This window comes from Syngnathus scovelli, chromosome 11 (assembly GCF_024217435.2).
Source record: "Syngnathus scovelli strain Florida chromosome 11, RoL_Ssco_1.2, whole genome shotgun sequence".
In the NCBI taxonomy this organism is placed as follows: Eukaryota; Metazoa; Chordata; class Actinopteri; order Syngnathiformes; family Syngnathidae; genus Syngnathus; species Syngnathus scovelli.
The window spans coordinates 3,546,113-3,566,124 of NC_090857.1; the positions used below are offsets into that span (position 1 = coordinate 3,546,113).

General features: G+C 41.9%; 1 protein-coding gene and 1 long non-coding RNA gene across 9 annotated transcripts in view; one reads left to right on the forward strand and one right to left on the reverse strand.

Annotated features, from left to right (window-relative positions):
- Nucleotides 1-20,012, forward strand: part of foxp1b (forkhead box P1b) — an 84,950-nt gene that overhangs the window by 55,098 nt on the left and 9,840 nt on the right. For 3 of the 6 annotated variants that reach the window (XM_049733765.2, XM_049733761.2, XM_049733766.2), the window contains 7 exons: nt 2,192-2,329; nt 2,409-2,498; nt 4,855-5,005; nt 10,650-10,836; nt 13,378-13,485; nt 17,226-17,313; nt 18,155-18,238. In XM_049733765.2, the coding sequence (XP_049589722.1) occupies nt 2,192-2,329; nt 2,409-2,498; nt 4,855-5,005; nt 10,650-10,836; nt 13,378-13,485; nt 17,226-17,313; nt 18,155-18,238 (846 nt within the window). The remainder of the gene's footprint in view (nt 1-2,191; nt 2,330-2,408; nt 2,499-4,854; nt 5,006-10,649; nt 10,837-13,377; nt 13,486-17,225; nt 17,314-18,154; nt 18,239-20,012) is intronic. The other 3 variants (XM_049733764.2, XM_049733762.2, XM_049733763.2) reach the window with 3 other exon arrangements.
- LOC137840735 (uncharacterized) lies at nt 11,754-15,266 on the reverse strand. Of its 3 annotated transcripts, none has more exons than XR_011087699.1 (3): nt 15,186-15,266; nt 12,330-15,040; nt 11,754-12,257 (listed from the first exon to the last, which is right to left on the reverse strand). It is a non-coding gene; the product is annotated as an uncharacterized lncRNA (long non-coding RNA). The 3 variants fall into 3 exon arrangements; XR_011087698.1 differs by having other exon boundaries at nt 11,754-11,800; nt 11,997-15,040; XR_011087697.1 differs by having other exon boundaries at nt 11,754-15,040.

Here is a 20,012-nt window from a genome sequence, read left to right on the forward strand (position 1 = left end):
GAGTGTGTGTATTTGTCTAGCCGGCCCGAGGTTACACACTTGATTGCCTCTGTCAGTCTGCTGCTCTGCAAAAATCTTTAAGATGTTAATGTTGGAGAGTGCCACACCTTCGTAGAATTCATAAACTATTTCAGGCTTCTTCAGAATGTCCTCTTTTTTTTTTTTTTTCCTTCCCCCCTAACACACTCATAGTTGTGAGTAGATTAGAGCTGGGCTCTTTGGATCCCTTTCGTTATTAGTGCCAGTGTCTCTGGTAGACTATCTTTAGATGCTAATGTATCTTTTGTAAATCATCTGGATTAATCCCAGAGATAACAGCCAACACCATATGGGAGTACTCCAAATGGCGACTGGCGTCTTGTGTTTGCGTTAAATGGGAATGATACAGCGGCCAGGACGATATTTTCTAGTTAAAGTGCTCCCTCCTGCCCTTCCTCTCAATAGCGTCCCGTTTTGGGCAGATTTTCACTCCTTGGGCGCAGGATTAAATGGCCATAGTTACATTGATCAATAGGTTAAGAAGCGGACAATCCCTCTCGCTGTTAATAACCTCAGTCGTATATACGTAGGTAATAAATAGGTCATAAAATGGGAGTCTGTAATAGGCTGTTGTTGGGCTGTTGCTCAGAGCAAACTAAAATAGGATCTGTTGATGCTGTGAGTCAGATGTTGGAAATCACACAAAGATGTAAAGAATTAAAGCTCTTAAAATTTGCGCTTGTGTGTAAAAACCGGATGTTTTTGCCATTCTTGGGTTTTAACATCATTTTAATGTCATTTTGATATATCGAATAAAACACAACACTGTGACATGTGCGCTCGTAAAATTACAAAATGCGTTCATGACTAGACTGAAGAGAGAATGAATATCTATTACATTCGCATCATATGATGTTTAACATTTGCATGTCGGAAATATCGGGCCGCCCGCTTGACCTTCAGAATAGTTCATAAAAATTAGTGATGCCGAGAGAAAAAAGACCTTGTAAGAAAATGACTGTGAAATTAGGGAATTAGAAGGAGGGTGCCTATGCAGATGACAGGACAAGTCATGTGCAAAACTCAAGATGAACTGCATATTAAGATACAATGGGCGAGCGGGGGGGATTAATATTGCATTTTCCTCCTCAACCCCCCGCTACGACCGCCGAAAATAAGCCAACGTGTTAGTCCTGCATTAAGGTTGAATCTCATTCATTGGCTGGAGGCTTGACAAACACAGCTCACTGCATTTTATATTATGAAGAAATTAATTACAGCACAGTCCTCCTCAGTATGTTTATTATTTATTATTGCTTTATTATATACATGGTCAAACTTAAAATGTTTCAGGTATGCTAAAAAAAAAGAGATCCCGTCTAAATTCCCTCCAGAAATTGATGAAAAAAATCAAAATTGTATAATTTTAGCGTGACATTCCGGTACCGTTTGAGCGACCTTGACTGTCAAACGTTAGCTTGCCCGACATTTTAACACATTCATTGCAAAAACGTGAATAATTTCGAGAGGGGAAACACTTTGACGTACGTTTAAAAAGTCTCTCACTTGTCAAGGAAAGGCGTTTTTAATGGCACCGCACATCGCCGCCTGCAGATAGACGGCGAGTTCTCCTCGACACAGGAGCAATTAAGGCACCCTGACAACTGTGGGGCCTTTTTAGTGTCACAACAAATCAGCGGCTTTGAAGAGCCACGCACTCGCACCTTCCAAGAGTTTGTTAGAGGCCCGCGTGTTCGTCCGCCTGGCTCCTCCTCCGGGCGCTCCAAATTGTCAGAAGAACAGATCAATGTTGACAGCGAGTCTAATGAAATGTTCTCACATGACATGTCCTGCGAGTTTGGCCTCCTCAGGTACGGCGCCTTTGCCATGTTGTATAAGTGGCAAACACAGAGATGCAGATCATTCTCAATGTGTGTGAGCGTGCGTGATGAAGGGATGTTGCTGAAAGCGAGAGGATGGATTTGGGCGGACAAATATTCTGCAGGCATGAGTTATCCCTGCCTGGCTTTTTTTTTTTTTTTAGTTGGAGGGGTGGAGTGGCAAAATTGATATGCATTGTTGTAAGGGAGTGTTAAATTGAAACCACTCGGGAGCAAATGGCCGCGTTAAACTGAGATATTGTTGTTGTTTTATTGGCTGGTGGACAATATAGCCTTGTGGATAACCTGTTTTTTTTTTTTTTTCTGTACAGGTTCCAGTCTCAGTGGCTATGATGACACCTCAAGTGATAACTCCTCAGCAAATGCAGCAGATCCTTCAGCAGCAAGTCCTGAGCCCTCAGCAGCTCCAGGTTCTTCTCCAGCAGCAGCAGGCCCTCATGTTACAGCAGGTAAACACGCTGGCCGACTCCCTTTCACACAAAAAAAAATCTCACCAAATGTCATCTGGGTTCTCTGTCTTCTCTGTAGCAGCAACTCCAAGATTTCTACAAGAAGCAGCAGGAACAGCTCCACCTCCAGCTCCTCCAACAGCATGGAGGCAGTAAGCAGAATAAAGAGGTAATAAGACTGACATCACTGCAACTGGCTGCCAGTGTGAAAACCACTGAGCAGACAGAGAGCATGGAAGACATGCGTGCACCCTCCCTCAAAGCCATCTGCCTCCAGACTGTGGTTAAAGCATGGAAAGGGGGGAGGCGAGGGGGGGAGTCAAGTGCACCCATGCTTCTGATTAGTATGTCAGACTTTCTGCTTAAATGGCAACGAGTGAGTCATGATGTGAAATACTTTTAAAAGTTTTTATTTCCCCCTACTATGATATTTTCCTTGCTTTTCTTTGGAGCCTTACTACAAAGACATGAGCGCTCCTGAGAGTCGTGTGCAGGACATAATGGAAGGCGAGGGGAGGGGGGGGGGGCAAGAAAATGGGCGCATGTAAATCGGAGAGGCTTTTCTTGGTGATTAACATGGAAATGGCAGCGGATGGGAAGGCATGTAATTGTGAGATATCAGTGCGGCGAGCGCTCCCAGCTTTGTTGTCTGTGTTGCCGTTTTTATTTCTTGCCCCATCTTTTTCGTTTGCACTCTTCCGTCCACCCCCCTCAAGTACAGTGGGGCATGCTCGTAGGCAGCGGCTTATTGCGTGCTAATGATTGGCGGATACGGGCGTCGCTACGGACAAAGCAAATGATTGTGCGGTCAGAAGAAGTTCAAAGACAATCAGGGAATTTTCACCGGTCCCCATTGAGTTGAGCGTTTGCGGAGGAGAGGAAGCTTGGAAAAACGCAGCTCGCCATCCACGCCGCTCACGTGCCGGCGCACTGTCAAAGCTCGCAGCTTCAAAGTCGAAGCTCCCTAATTAATGAACTGCGGGCTTCAGTTTGGACAAGTTGTGGCGTGATGCTCCCATAAATCAACATGACAGCGCGGCTCCTCGGCCTGTCACGAAGTCGCATCTGATGTAAACACAAGAGGAGCAAGGGAGACAAAAGGAAAGGGGTGGAGGAGCCAAGGAAGGCCAATTGATCAGTTGAATGGAGCATGAGAATAGAAGAAAAAAATAACTTTGCAAGCATATTATGTGTGATCACAGGAAATAGACGCAACCCCGCGAGGCTTCCCCTCTCTGCTGTCTCTTTCTCTCGCCGCTCTTTTTTTTTTCTGTGGCATTTCGGGAAGCCATCAAAAGACAGAATAAGAATTATGCTGTGACTCCCTAGTGGCTGCCAGACAATAACCCCCCGTTGTTGCTTTGTGCCCCCTTTTTATTTTAAAGACATCAAAATTTGCTTTTTCAAAGATCTTTAAGTTTATATTTGAAGCTCCACAATGAAAGGCCTGCCAGTGCCACTCTTTATCATTTGTCGGGGACTATATTTTTCTCTCCCTTGTGCCACTTCTTATTAACCTCTTATTTGGTCTGTTGGTTCGTGTGGTTTTTACGCGTCTGCATGCTGGGAGTGCACAGGAGACCCCCCCCACCCCAACATACACACACACACACTTCCCACCGCCCCGGCCCAGAAGATAAAACGTGCAACGACTGAAGAGACTGAAATTAATTTGCAATAGTCAGTGTTTGGTTCTTTTCTGTTCTTTTCCAGAGAAGCCAACTTGTATTTATTAAGATTTTTGATGAAAGGCCTCGTTCCCTGTGAACTACCACCCCCGTGGTACGACTCTTTGTATCAGACTGCCAGTGAGGAAGTTGCGGAGGGCACACCACTAAAACATCTCGCACTAATGAAAATGAGAAGCCATCCACCTTTCAATTAATACGGCAGATCATAGAAAATCGCAGTTGGTCCTTATGTACGCCGGAACCCTCCTTGGGACCCGTCATGTCGTCTTTGTCGTCTCATCTTTTGGATCAAATCACATTTCATCTGTAGCTTCTGTCCGTCACCCTTGCTTGGTTCAAGAACCTTTCAAAAGTTGACCCGATGAGATTTCTTCTCTCATTTTATCCAAACTAAGGGCTTTCCACATCCATCTTATCTGGCTTTTATTTCCGAGCTGCTAACAAGCGACCTGACAGCTGCTCACTGTCGAGACTTTTTCGTTTTATATATGCACTCGGTTGTGAGAAGTAAACAAAAGTGCGGCATATCCTGTGTTAGCTTAACTGGGTGCGGTACACAACTTGGCACAGCTTTGAGTGCCCCCTTCTCTCCTCCCGCTTGCACTAGCCATGTTCAAAAATGGTTGCTTTATTGATTTGACAAAAAAAAAACGGTTTCCTGATCCATAGCGCCATCAAACTGGTAGTCATAAATTATTTTTGGGCGTTATTTTGAATGTATTCAATATACATTGTTGATTTTCTTAGTTTGTAGATTTAAAAAGAAAATATTAACACTCGCTCTTGAGCTTGAGTGACTACATTTTGTGACAATATGAACGTGTGTGTCTTCAGCAGCAGGTGTCAGCGCAGCAGTTGGCTTTCCAGCAGCAGCTCCTTCAGGTCCAGCAGGTCCAGCAGCAACATCTGCTCAACCTTCAGAGGCAAGGGCTGCTCACCATTCAGCCTGGACAAACGGCCCTGCCACTGCAATCCCTCACGCACGGTCAGTACACTATATCACTGCAACTGTTTGAATTAGCATGTGATGCAGCTATGCCACTTTTTTTTTTTTTTTTTTTGTGATCAAACAAAGTACCGTTTTAAATGCCTCATTACCTTGATACCAAATTAGAGCCAGTATATTTTATGATGGGGGGGGGGGGGGGGAAGTTAATTTGGCATTAGGAGAAATAAAGCAAATCTCAAGAGAACAAAAAAAATCTTGAATAAATATAAAAAAGATAGATGGATGGATGGATAGATGGATAGATAGATAGATAGATAGATAGATAGATAGATAGATAGATAGATAGATAGATAGATAGATAGATAGATAGATAGATAGATAGATAGATAGATAGATAGATAGATAGATAGATAGATAGATAGATAGATAGATAGATAGATAGATAGATAGATAGATAGATAGATAGATAGATAGAAACCTGCCAAGCCAAATCCACACCCGACTGTAAACAGCAGCATTCAAAAGAACTTTGACAAGGTTGGATTTATGATTCATAAAGTGTCAGTATGTTTGCTTGTCCGGGAGCCAGTGTGTCTGTTTGCCTCCCAATTTTGTGTCTTTATTTATTTTCTTTATTATTTGTTAAGGAGTGGTGGCCTTGTGACAAAAGAGACTGTGGCAACATGTCATTGGCTATTCATTCCCAGCTAAGACAAACAGTTTTGAAATAACAAGATAAGGGTGATTAAAAACAGGAGGGTGCAGAGGTGCTTAGGTAATAGGCACACACAAACACGTTTGTACAGTGCTGTTATTGTTTGGACTGGCTATGGAATCACTCATCCGCTTGCAGGCAATTGCCGTGGGCACAGGCGTGGAGCGTTGCTGTGTTGAGTGTGTTTTGTGTCAGATGTCTGGCAAACAAACACACACCCTTTGAGCAAAGCATTATATGGACGCATAACTGTACTTTTAGGAGCCTTTGCAATCGTCCCATCCTGTTTAGACTGTCATCGGCAACCGTGCGTGCGTGCGTGCGTGTGTGTATTTGGATTTAACATCGCTTCAAAGTTGAGACCGTATTTAAAATATGTATTTTATCATATCTACCTTAAACATAAATTAGATACATTTGTGCAAATTGTGCAGTGATGGCAGTATTTTTTGTTAATCACAGAAATTGCTATTTTGCGTTAAATGCAAATTTCAACACTGCTGTTTTTCAGAATATTTAGAGTTTATTAATTTAGATCCATTGCCGTCTTTAGTTTTGGTCCCCACAATCCATTGATGTTTTACTCTTTGCTTCCGACAGCTGTTACATGACTTAAACTAGTGTCTCAGCTCCCCCCCCCCCCCTCCCCTTTCCTTTTTGTCTTCCTATTCAACACATTTTCTGCTTGACTGTTTGAAGTTATTGATGACCTTTCTGTTTTCCACATCACTTAACTCTTTCACGCATGAGTGGTCTTGGCCTACGGTGCTGTGATCTTATCGACACTACTCGCCTTGCGTTTAGCGCTGCGTCGTCGCAAGTGATGACTTGATCGGTTCTATCTGGGCTCCAGTGATCATGAATTCAAACTCAGGCGTAATAAATTGGCACGGTTATCTTACTCTTCTTTTGCTCATTATAATATGTTATGAATACAATGATTTTGTAAGGCTATTGCTTGCAGCCTACTATATTCTTTTTTTTTTTTCTTCCAAAAGTCAAGCTAAGTAATTTAAAAAAAAAAAAAAAATCATATCCTGTCCAAATTCTGAGGTAATTGCCTGGGCGCGATTGTTCTCTGAAGGTGGAGCACATGTTGATTTTTTTTTTTTTTTTTTTTTTTAATGAATAGCAATGATGCAGGAAAGTGGCGGTCGAGTTTATAAGTGTGGATATTTGCTATTTTTTCATATTTTTTATATCTAATGCTGTATGGAGTACTTTATTCGAATGATATAATTGACTATTTTGCAAAATAATTTTCCAAGTAGGGTCTTATATAATTCTCCAAATGTAAAAATAAGAATAAATAGATATAAATGGTGTGTATTTTTAATAGCACAAATTATTCCCATATAAATCAAACAATTCACAAAATAATCACTTTAACTGAGATTTTAGACTGTCTAAAAATTATTGAACTCTCTAACCACAAAAAAAAAATTGATAAAACCACTTTTGTTTAGCTTAATGTATTTTGTATCATTCTAATGTCCTATAATTAATGCCTTCCAACAGGCTGTTGAAATTTTGTGTCAGCCTGTAGATAACAAAGTCAAACACAATTTGGGTAGCCTCCGTACTATCCGTTTGTGCAGCCGTAAATTCTTTTGACATTAATGTTCAAAGTCCTGGAAGCAGTTAGACGATATCTGTTATAAATTATAACAATTTGCTCTGGAGGATAAAAGTCCCCCCCCCAACCCACCTCTCACCGCCACCACATGCACACACGTTTTCACACACGCGTCCTCTTGACCTGATAAGAGAGTTGCCAGTAGTGTGCTCACATTGCTGAAGGCTTGAAAATGTGTTTTCATTTAAATGCAAAACACACACACACATGCCACATCTGCACACTGTGGCTAAAATGCCCCGGTGCCCCTCGGAGTCTCGGTCTCGTTGCCGCACAACATCATTTAAGTTGCCTCCGAGAGGCCGGTGGGACGGTGACAAGACAAATTTGCCGGTAATATGAAAGCAAAGAATGTGGCCAGCCATGAAGTGGCCACGGAACAGCAGCACATCAGGGACAGCGGTGGCTAATGTGGCCGACCTGTCAGTGATTGATACATGCAGCCGTAGGTTACTGGTAATAGTTCCTGCAGCAAGAAGCGGCACATATTTCTGGCCTAGGGGTGCATATCAGCAGGCCAATGATTACTGCAACATAAACAGGGGTGCACTAAGGTCCCAGCCTGACGGAACAATAAACTAATAGCAATGTCACTCCCCCCCCTCCCCCTCCCCATGACACCGGCACCGTGTGCGAGGAGTAACAGCCCGGTTTAAAGAGTCTAGAGCACAAGGGGCCATTTTTTATTTCTAGGATGACGGCCCGCAACTGATGTCATTATGAACCTTAAATCAACTTTCTGCTTGCTTGAACATGGTCACCTGGGTACAGGGGGACAAGGACAGGAAGAGGTTGAAGTGCCCGGCCCGTCTCCGTGCCACAGCTTCCTGCCGCGGCAAAATTGAGTTGGGAGGCGGGTGATCAATCAAGTGTCCCACCAACATACATTTTTTACGGGCTTGTCCGTATTTCCCCATTGTAATGAGTGGAATCGTTGTGTTGAAAAATGGAAAGAGGAAAGATAAACCAATCGGGCGGTTGAAAGGCGGACAAACCGCCTGGGCAAGAGAGAGGTTTTTACGGATCAATGTCGTTATGTGAGGTTGTAATCGGATGGAGACATCTGCAAAAGCAACTCGATTGTTCAAGCATAAAAGATAACGTCGTCGGGGAAATTTGTGTAATGACATTTTAGTGTCATTTATGGGAAAGTGCCAGCCGGAGCTGTTGCTGGAGTTTTAGATCAAGGTAAGAGGGAGAAATGAAAGAGACGAGATCCACCTTGGTCCCACTCCGTCGCCTCTCGTCGGCCTCCTCCATCCGTGGCGCTTTCATCGAAGTAAACAGTCGAGTTGGGGTCACCGGGACTGCTTGGTAATTGAGCCGGTGTGGGCCGCCCTGTCAAGCACATCGGCTAAAAATACATCGCCCACTGTCAGCGGGCACCAAGTGGGGGGAAAATGATTGTTCCCGCTGTCTAAGTGCAGGACACCAGCATCAACCAGTGACCTTCTCTTTCTTCTCAAAAAGCAACTTTTGCCTCAAAGTCTCTTTCATAACACGCAAAGCTTGAATGGAACATTTAGTCATGTGATTGTAAATCGGCAAGCCGGGGATTTGCATGCTCAAATACGAAGCATGTTTTGCCTGTCATGGGCGTGCACTTCCATTAGAACTCAGCAAGGCGCTGAAGGCAAAAAGGGAAAACACACGCCCGGCGGAATGCCAGCCAGCGCCTTGAAATATTCCAATGAGGAAAGACGCTCCTTGGAACGTGGAAAGGTTATTGATATGTCCTGCAATCATTTCCTGCTCTTTGATATGCAAACGATCTGGTGTGAATTTAGAGCAATCCTATCAGACTCATTTCACACTTCTTAGCCCTGGCGTCTCTCTGGAGTCCTCCGCCTCATTAGGCCAATGTTCTCCATTACCAGCATAATTAAAATCTTTAGTAGCTTATCAAATTAAAAATATTTTTTGCTGATCGTACTGAGATCTTCACCTCACATTTATTTTCCACAACAGGAATAAATGAAGACTAAGCATTTTGCATACGACCGTATGACAATTTGGTGCTTGAAAGGAGCACTTGTGATATCCATAGAGCTGCTGATGAGAAATGGGGAGGGGGAGCTGGAGACCAGAAACTCCAGGAGATAAGCACGTGCAAATCATCTTTCATTTAACACTGCTCATTTGGAGAATTGCTTTAATTAATTGTAATGTTAAGCGATTGGCAGGTTTTGTTTTTCTGCGCACCACATATGCAAGGACTTCTTTCGTGGATTACATCAGCAGACTGGATTTGAATGGCAACACACAGTTTCAGATTTTCCTTTTTTATTTTATTTTAAATGGCCGTCATAAACGGGTTACGCAATTAATTAGTTAAAATAATCACCTCCCTAAAGTAATGGCCTTGGTCATTTTTTTAAAATTATATCATATCATATATATTATATTATATTATATTATATTATATTATATTATATTATATTATATTATATTATATTATATTAGAGTTATTAATAGGTTTATTTCATGCTTTGAATTAATTGATCGGAATGTATCCGATTTTAGTATGGTTGGCCAGCATCATGAGATGTTTACAAACAAAAAATATTTGGGGTCAAAATATGACTTAAGTCATTATTTTCAGGTGACAAAATGCTATAGGAGAAAAAAAAACTACAGTATATGGCTTACTGATAAAAAAAGCCAAAAAACGGATTATGTCTTCTTATTTCAACTTCTGACCTCCGGGTTTCAGGTTTGCTGTCAATCCAAAGCAGGAACACGCACATATGCACGCACATATGCACGCACATATGCACCCCCCCGACACACACACACACACTGTGGATGCGTTGTCAACACACCAATAATGTCATCTGTCTTGAAGGGATTTATTTTTCAAAGAGCTGTGCGAGATGCAGTGTGCTTGACTTGTTAAATGAGGTTTAAGTCTTGTGTGTCAATTGGAGGCGGTGCAGAGCTTTAAGTATTTTGCACATTAATGCGCTTTTGAGAATATTACCCCAGGGTCCTGTTTCTCAAAGAGGCAGGGGGGGATGTTTTCTAGTGTTGCGCTCGTAAACTTATTGTCGTGTGCGCACGACACCGAAATGATGGCCATTATTCAGATTTCATGCCTTGTCTGAATGTTAATGATTTTACTCTGGGCATGAAATTTGCGTGAGTACGAAGGGATTTGTGTATACAAATATTATCCAGATGACAGGAGAACTGAGGAGGGGGGAGAAGTACTTGCTTGGGATTCTAATTAATACGCGGTTTTGTTTACAGACAAATGATTGAATTAAACGGCGAGGACGAGAGTTGGATTAGCCGCTAATTGATTTGATGATCCAATTTGTTTGTTGCAGGCATGATTCCCGCAGAGCTGCAACAGCTATGGAAGGAGGTGACAAATGCTCACGTGAAGGAGGAGCACAACGGCAGCAACAACGGCCACCGGGGCCTGGATCTGTCCTCGCCGGCCCCGCCAAAGAACCCTCTCCACAACCAGCATACCCCCACCAACGGCCAGTACATGAGTCATAAGAGAGAAGTGTAAGCCCTTTCTTTTTGTCAGACATCATTTGCATACGCTCACAAAAAGCCGGTTCACAAAAATTCTGTGATTTAATTTTGCACAGTTGGAATGGTATTAATTTGACATTGCCAAATATATTCGGACGATCTCTATTTTATGAAATTCTTTTCTGTGTAAAGGCAGAACGTCTGGGCATTAGTGTTGTATTTAATTTTAAGTGGTGGCAGTGCCTAATGTACATGTCCATTGAACATACATTATCCATCTATCCAGCCCTCCCTTTTCATCTTTGCTTTTTATATAATCTTACAGTGGCTCCTCATCAGCGAGGACACAGCGGCATTGTCGGAGATCTCATATAATGTACTTTCTTACATTTTTCTCATTAAGTCGCATAATCTTGCAGAGTCTCCACATATTGCAATGTCCCCCACAGGCATTGCCATGTTTATGATTAATTTATATTTCATTTAATATTTCAGTAGTGTTAATGAGGGGGTCAAGTCTGCCTTTCTGTCATTCACATTGCCTTTACTTGAGAACATTACGACACATTTGCAGTTCTTGGTAACCCTATATGGGACTTGTCGGTTTAAGGCTGGCTTTTTAATTCAGACCTTTTTTTTTCCAAGTTTCAAAGATTCACCTGTGCCGACACGAGGTTTTATACAGTAGAAAATAATCCGATCCACTGACTTCCGGTGCTTCATTTGGCTCATAGCAGTGCGTGCGTGTGTTGAAGCATCGTGTAGGCGGGTGATATTGACTCACTCACTCCATCGCACATGGTCACAAGTGAGCAAACAAGGTGAGCATCGGTTGCAGAAAAACATGGAAGACGACATAGCGCTCTAGCTGGCGAACGCTGAGTGTTGGAGATTAAAGATGTCAGCGGCAGTTTAGCACGGAAGCTTAGGTGAAGACAGTATTCAGATGGAATATTCTCAGACTGGTCATGTCGTCATACGTCGTATCTTAGATCTGTCAGAAAAGCAAGCAGGTGACTCTTTTCCCCCGAGTTGTGTCATAAATCTTTGCTCATTAACAGCAGATAAAATAACAAAATATGAAAAAATATAAATGAATAATAATAATAAAATAACAGATACTACAGAATTAAAAGCCCTATCTGAAAAAAATACAAATAGTTCATAGCATTTGAACATGTTGAATTTACCTTTGTTTGTGAAGATCAAGTTTATATTTTCACAACGCCGTTATTGATCATATTTCAAAGAAAGAACCGCCTCGTAATCCATGCATTTAAAATTCCAGTCTGACAAGGACGACGAGCGCATCCTGCCGTCTTGCCGATGCTGAAGCTAATGAACTTTTAATTGATGTGGTTTCGCAAGTCCTTCTGTCAGGCAACAGCAACGCGCCTCCCTTCTGATGGACCTGTTTTCCCGACCGGCTTCAGATTGGTTTACAGCGGGCCCTAAGTACCGTGTAGTTAGTTTCATGTGTCATATCAAATCTGGCCAGGCACGACGACGCCTGCAACTAAAACCTTAAGTGCATCCACAGGAATCACTCATCGGCTTTGCGCTTCCGTCTCGAGGAAGGAGGAGAAATTCAATCACTGCCGTCTTGACACACCGAAGCCGCGGCACGTGCTGCCGCCGAGTCGTCTTGAAGAACAAACAGGCTCCGAACAGGCCTCTGTTTCTGCACATAGATCACAACCTATGAAAACCGGGCAGCAAAGGCTTTAGATTTGTTTCTTTCTCTTCTCGCGTCTCCAAAAGAAACCAATGACATGGTTGCCCGCGGTTATAATATAATTTACGCCTTCTACCCTCAGGCTGCCCCATAACTGAGCATCGTAAAATACTTGTCAGTGGTGCACATCAAATGTAATACAATGCATTGGACCATGGGATATTTTCTTTTCAAGATTTTTTTTCTCAAAAATGGAGAAAGTATATTTCACATTTAAAGCTCTACTTCTGTTTAGCCATCCGCTGACTAAAATGCCTTATACTTATTGCTGTTTATGTTTGAAAATCAGATTAATACAACCAAACAAGAGTTCTCAGAAAGAATTTTAAAAAATTAAAAAAAAATTAGAACAATAGGTAAATAGCAAAATAGTGGTAAATTAAGATTATTCACTATAGATACTTTTTTACACCAATTGTTAGACACTAAATCGTGTCATTTTCAGTACAGTATTTGGAAAGCATCAGCTGAGGTGAGAAGCAGCAGCAGTGCCATGCACCATTGGGAAGCTCAGGTGGGAGCGATACAGGCCGCTCCCTCAGGCTGTTGTGTCGTGCTTGTTTCCATATGGCGGACTGTCTTGTTCTCATGCTAGCCTCTCCACTTTTCTCAAGAGCATATTGGGCTAACATTCCTACTACACCTCTTGCCATAAGGAAGATGTCGAGTGAGTTTTGCGAAGATGTCCCTGCTATGGCTGGCGACAGTAAATAGATAGAGTGAATTGATACCAGATGGAAATATTTACAGTTTGTGCTCAATTTGAAAATGATCTGTTGCTTTTCACATTGTGGCAATAAGTTGCATTTTTTTCCCCTTCTGCATTTCTCCTTCAGATCCACCATTGAAGACTGCCACCCCCACAGCCATCCTCTCTATGGTCACGGTGTTTGCAAGTGGCCCGGATGCGAAGCAGTGTTTGATGATTTCCATTCATTCTTGAAGTAAGTAAAAGCCATCTTCGGAGCTCTCTCCTCCATTTCCAAACGTGTGTCCCGGCGATGGGTCGATTACATGTTTTTGTGGCACCATCCGTGCAAAAGCTAGTTGTTATTCCTGAGCCTGCATGGGACGGTCCTCTCTCTTGACAAGGGTACGGAGCCCGGGCCTCCCTCGGAGGACGCCATGGGCCTCTAATTCCCGTGATAAGTGCAGTTCCCATGGTGACGGCGAGCATTTTCCCAAACAAACAACCGTAGGATGTTTATCCGTAGCAGGCCACACTTTGGGCGCGCTGCGTGTTTGCCCTTGTCATGGGGACCACGGGGGTTTGTTGTTTGCCTTTGACTGCTTTGTGCTCTATTTCTGTCTTTCTTTTCCTCGCTGTATGTCCTAGCGTTCTCCTTTTCTGCTTCGACACTTTTTTCTGAATTGAATTGTTGTCCACTCCATCGCTGGGTAGCCCTCTATCTCAGACAGAAACACCTGCTTTGAAATGACAAGTCAGGAATAGATTAGAGCATGTTCAGCCAGGCGCGGACCGTTGTTGTTATACATCACGATTGGCTCGCCTGAGACCCCGCGTTTGCTTATCAAGCTTGGGGTGTGCGGTGCGCTCTTGTTAATCCTGCTCATAACGGCGCCATGGTTACGGAGAGGATGAAAACATCTGCGGCGTGGCAGCAGATCAATGGCTCACTGTCACCCCGGATTAGTCTCACTTTAAACAAGATATGACACAATTCCATTATCCCAAAACAAGCGCTCACACAGCCTCCCAACAGACGCGGGGCCAAAGGTGTCGTGCGGTGCAGCCTGAAGAGATGACTGCGACTTTTGATGCTTTGTCAATATTTTGAATCCTCTTTTGATCGTTTGCATAAATCCACACCATTGCAGCTCGCCTTTGAAGTGCTTACGACGGAGGCTTGTTTGCTAATAAATAGAAAGTGTGCCGTGCAGTTTGCTAAACAGAAGGGTAGCTTTTGCTTTTCGTCCAATCGCCACGTACAACACTTGTATTAAAATGTGCATTACATCCAAATACCCTGGCATATATTTTGCCTTTGGGGGTGCCTTTAAATCATTCATTCTTTATTGTATTCTGACATTGCCTCGCCCTTTGTTTATACAAGCAAAGGGAATAAAATTCTGGGCACACACACACAGTCGAACTCTCCCTAACAATGTGTGTAAGTGCGCTCGGCTTTGTTTTTACAAGTGTTTTTATCATGGCAACATCTTGTTTACTTTAGTTGCCTGCTCAAACTGCTTGGAACATGTTAAGAAAACATTTGGGGAGAGTCTCCACAAAGCCGTCTTTGTCTAACAGCAGGCCAGTGTGCGTGCAGCTCACCAAGGTGTTAACTCTCAAAGCCTTAAGCGCTTCCATATGAAGCCAGGCAACGGTTGCTGCGGGCCTCTGAAAAGAATAAAAATGACAACAACAACAAAAAATGTATTTAGTGGACTAAAATGTCAGAGGATGGAAGAGATTGTTGAAACTTGAAGTCAAGCTCTATCAATCTGGGAGTGTTGAGTCAGCAGCATACACACTGCCTAGCAGACAGAAAGAAAGGTGAGAAGGACTTTAATGTCAACCACATTTCAGCGGCACATGCCAACAGTAACAACCAACACCGGGCTGAAATGTTGTTTTAAACTGTGTGTGTATTTATTCTGTTTCAAAGAAAACATGACATACCTTGGTTCACTATCTTGATAAACACAAAGCACCAAATCCCCGTTCCTGTTTTTGTGCTGAACACACAGGGTGTGTGTGGTAAGAGCTCGGTGGGGAGGGGGGGGGGGGAGCGGTCAAGAACGAAATCGACAGTGTCCCGCCAGGGGTCAGTGCCAGGAAAACACTGCAGTGCCCTCTAGTGCTGCTCTGTCCGCAAGCCAAAATCCACGTTCCCAATTCAGAGATTAGCAAGGGCAGAACATGATGAATTAAAAAAAAAAAAAAATACACATGGATTCACTTGAAATTCATTCTCGTGTTAATAGCTGTAAATCAAATGACGCATAGAACAGAAATGATCCATTTGTAAATTCGAATCCAAAACATTCAGTGGGGAAAAAGAAATGTTGACCTTAAGATCACTTTGTCTAGTTTCTGTTCTCAGTAATTGCAGACGGGCAAAGTAAGTGACATACAAAAAGGATTGCATCACAGGCTTGTCTTGAGTGACTTGTTTTATTGTTCCATTTACATGAAACATTGTCAGTCTGCCTCAGAGCTTTTAAAAGTGGCTCCATTTGAAGTCCAAAAAGTGACACACGCCAACATTCATAGTCTCCGTCGTTGTCAATTCGCCGTCGCCGCTGCTCTCGTGTCCAGACAGTTCTCTCAAGGCCGCATTAGGGCCATTTGAATATTTCATTTCCTATTAATTATGCACTGTGACTCTCCATGTCATTAGAAGAAATAAAGTGGAATGTAACAAAGGATGAAAAGAAGCGGGGCATATGTCGCCTATGAACGGAGAAATTTCAAAGCTGCTCACGTCGGCTGCCCTTCATTGAAAATTCACTCTGTGCCGCTTAAATTGAACTTGAAGCATCCTTACCTATTATTTTCTTCTTTGAACATTTTTACACACCGAAATGTTTACCAGCTTCATTTACAGAGCTACTTAAATTGAATTGACATTTATTTGACGCAAATTAACAGAAAGCTCGTAGAAATCGGTAGAAGTGGAAATTAGAAGGTTTTATCTTAATGCTGTGCAGCAACACAATAATGAATTTTAAGTACCAGTCTCATAATGTCCTTTCATGTGTCAGTGTACAAGTGGTATTAAGAGCAAAAATATATTTAATACAAGTTATGATAAAAAGCATCCCCCCCACGATGCCGTCACTGACCATTTTTGAACGACAGCAAAAAGTGTATTTCAAAATCCGGGCGCCGCCGAGACGAGCCTGGTGACAGTGACCTACATGGTCACTGAAGATGTGATATAATTTATGATATATATATAATATATTGGATCCATTAGTGAGCATAATGAAGTAGTGAAATGAAAGGGTATTTGTGAAATCAGTTCAAACATCCTGCTCGGATTATGATTAAATGATTAATGAAATGCCCCTGCATAAGCATTTTCAAACAGTAATTCATGCGGCGGCTGATAAAATTCCTCCAATCATATTTCCTTCACTCGTGAACCTTATCTGCACCATTTTATATGAATCACTGGGGTAAAAAAAGAAAAAAAAAAACCTTGTCTGGAGCCTGCCGAGCTACTTATTTAGATTAGTTATAAAAGTAGCGGCAAAGAGAATATATTTTCCTGTATAAGATGATCACATATAATTATATCCATAACTCAAGTTGGTGACAGCTCCCATTTGCTTCTTCTGTTTGCTTGGGTTTTATTTAAAATATTTTGATATATTTTAATTACATAAATAAAGCAGGGGGGGGGGGGACACAGATATGTATGCTAATGTCGTGTAATCCGAATGCCAGCGCAAATTCTACAATTCTTCAGTCATTTCACTTATCTGCCATATAACACTGACTATCATCCATCTATACTAAAAAGGAATTTCCTTGGATATATTTCAGCTCCATACAGCATTATTCTCTTCCCAGCTATTTGCAGCTCCTCGCAAGCATCGTTAAAAGCGACTTGACTGGACTGTTTCTGACATCAAACAAGTGAAACAAGCTGCTGCACGGTGAAAGTGACAAATGCATTTTTTTTTTATTCTTGCTCTGTGTTTTGTTTTCCAGGCATCTTAACAATGAGCACGCTTTGGATGACAGGAGCACCGCCCAGTGTCGGGTGCAAATGCAGGTCGTGCAACAGCTGGAGCTGCAGGTATTGTCTCGGCTTTTGTTTTGGACCAAATATTTATGTCCTCTTCTCCTGACAATGCTTTTGCGCCGAACACCCCCCCCCCCACCCCCCTCACCCCTCCCGAGCTCGTCTGACATCAACCACGGGGTCACCCGTAGACGCCCAATGAAATAAATTTGTACATTGGCAAGTAAGCAGTCATTAAAAATGTGTTATGAATGCATGACAGCTAGAAAAAGATATATGAAGAGCCGGGAGCTAAGTAGAGAAGATAATTACGTTTTGTATATTACTGGGTTTAAAAGTTATTTATGACTAATCTTTTGCGCAGACAATAAAATAAGAAATCTCTCACATTGAGGTGATGGAAAGAAAAAACTCAGTGATGAATTATAACAAGAAATAGACAAAAGATCATTTTCCTTTGTAAAATCTCTGGATTGTTATTTATTACAGTTTTTTTTTAGATTTTCTGAAAAAAAAAGTCTATAACATTTCTCCATAAAGATAAGCCATTACTCACATTGTCTGATTTTTAGAGGGACTTTAAATGGACTATTAAATTAGTTTCAATTGGACATTGACAGGTTAAAATAGGGAATATCTCCTATAAATAACCCGTACGACTAAAAATCATCTAAATTGTTCCATTCTGTGGCTTCATTTTATTTCTTTTCTGCTTGTTTAATATTCCAAGAGCTGGAGTGAACATTTATCAAACACACAGTTCTTCTTTTCTTGCTGTTGACTATGAGCAGCAAACCCAAATTCTTTTGACCACAGTTAAAAACATGTTTGTCACTATGATAATGCAGTGTTTGTACTCATTAAAAAAAAAAAAATGTGCTGTCCTCCTTTCCAGCTCACAAAGGACAAAGAGCGTCTGCAAGCAATGATGACACACCTTCATGTGAAGTCGACAGAGCCCAAAGCCACGCCACAACCGGTGAGCCATCCCATCGTACATCTACCAGCCCCCCCCACCCCTACCCTCACCCCGCCATTCTTTTGTTTGTCTTAATTGGCACATATGTATCCATTAATCTGGCCCTCCGTCTTCTTATTTTATCTACTAAATAAAAACAGCTGTTGTCTCCAGGGAGGCAGTAGATATTGTTGGGAGCACATCTGCTGACATCCAAGATTCAATTTGGTGTCAGAGATAAAGTGCACACAAACAGCTTCGTCTCGGTAACTGAATAGAAGCTCTGCCTCTTTGCCCCATGAGATTATCTTTTATCATTATTACTATTGATTATTAAAGCCAAATAATTGACATCTGGATCACAGTCATCATTAAAGCATCTCCAAGAACGTCTAAGGTGTTCTGTTAGATAACATACAACAATGGATCCAAATGATACACAATTATACAAAAAATTAAAACGAAGGTAATAATCAAGTTCAAATAAAATTTGAATTGGTGTGATTATGAACAAACTAAACAAGATTGATATATTTAAAAAAAAGCACTCTTTTTTTTTCCAAATAAAATATTTTAAAATAGAGGGATTTACTGGTTATTTTAAAAAAAATAATTCCTAGAAATAATATAAAGCTGCGATCAGCGAGGAACCAGTTGAGGTATATATATACGTATATAGTGTGTGTGTATGTGTGTGTGTGTGTACACCGTATATATTTCTTATAATTAGCTTTCTTGCAGCAGTGTAATCCTTATCCTATTGACACAAGTGTTTAGCATGTGGCATTTTAATGGGATAGGCTATCCTGCCATGTTTTTGAAGGGACCATGTAACAGTCTGAATGACACTTCTTTCATCACACCACGAGCCGAAGATCATCGTGCTGTAGTGCCTGAATTCAAAACGAAACACACACACAAAGTCGCCGACATAAATGCACCATAGACAAGCAAGAGTCGTGTGTCTCATGACACTGTGCAGCTTGGATCATTTATTTACAATGGCCTATTGATGTGCAAAGGCGACATGTCTACTTGTCTCTGCACTAAGAATCAACATAGCCTGCCTGGAGACATCAAAAGACAACAACAAAAAACTGTCTGTTAACGCTGTGCCTGTGTCACACACTGATCGTGTAGATTAGAGTGCCAAAAGTGGGTTTTGACACCGGGACATTTGTATATGAAAAGTGGCTGAGGCGGCCGATAGCATCGCTGTCTCCCCCGGGGCCTGCGAAAATGGCTGTGTCAGAACTCAACAAGAACGCTCTCAAGGGGAGCTCAGATTTTTATGCAAATTAATAGGCTCCTTTCATAAAAAGTTCTTACATTAGCCACTGTAATCTGCTATCAAGTGCTGGAACTGGATGTCTGGCTTGGCTGGGTGATTGGTGGATTTACACAGGTCATGGACGTGACCCCCCTTAGTGAGTGAGAGATATCGTAACCACCCCAGAAAACCGAATGAATGCAAACTCATCTCCTGTAAATTGGTTACACAATGGTCTGCTATATTAGATGATAAAAGTATCCAGGTGACACAATAAAACAGCAAATTGTCATTTTGATTATGATTAATGCTCACTGATGGTGTGCGTGTAAAACATCAACCCAGCAGGATTCATTTTATTCTCATAAGATGGATGAGGTTGCGGGTTTTAAAAACAAACCCGTTACATCCCCGACGCGTGCTTGTGCCTGCGTTGGGTGTCACTAAGCATTCTTGTCAGAAATCTGACCTTTTAACGCCATACATAATTGAGGAGGGACTTTTTGTTTATTTTCTTTAGCAGCT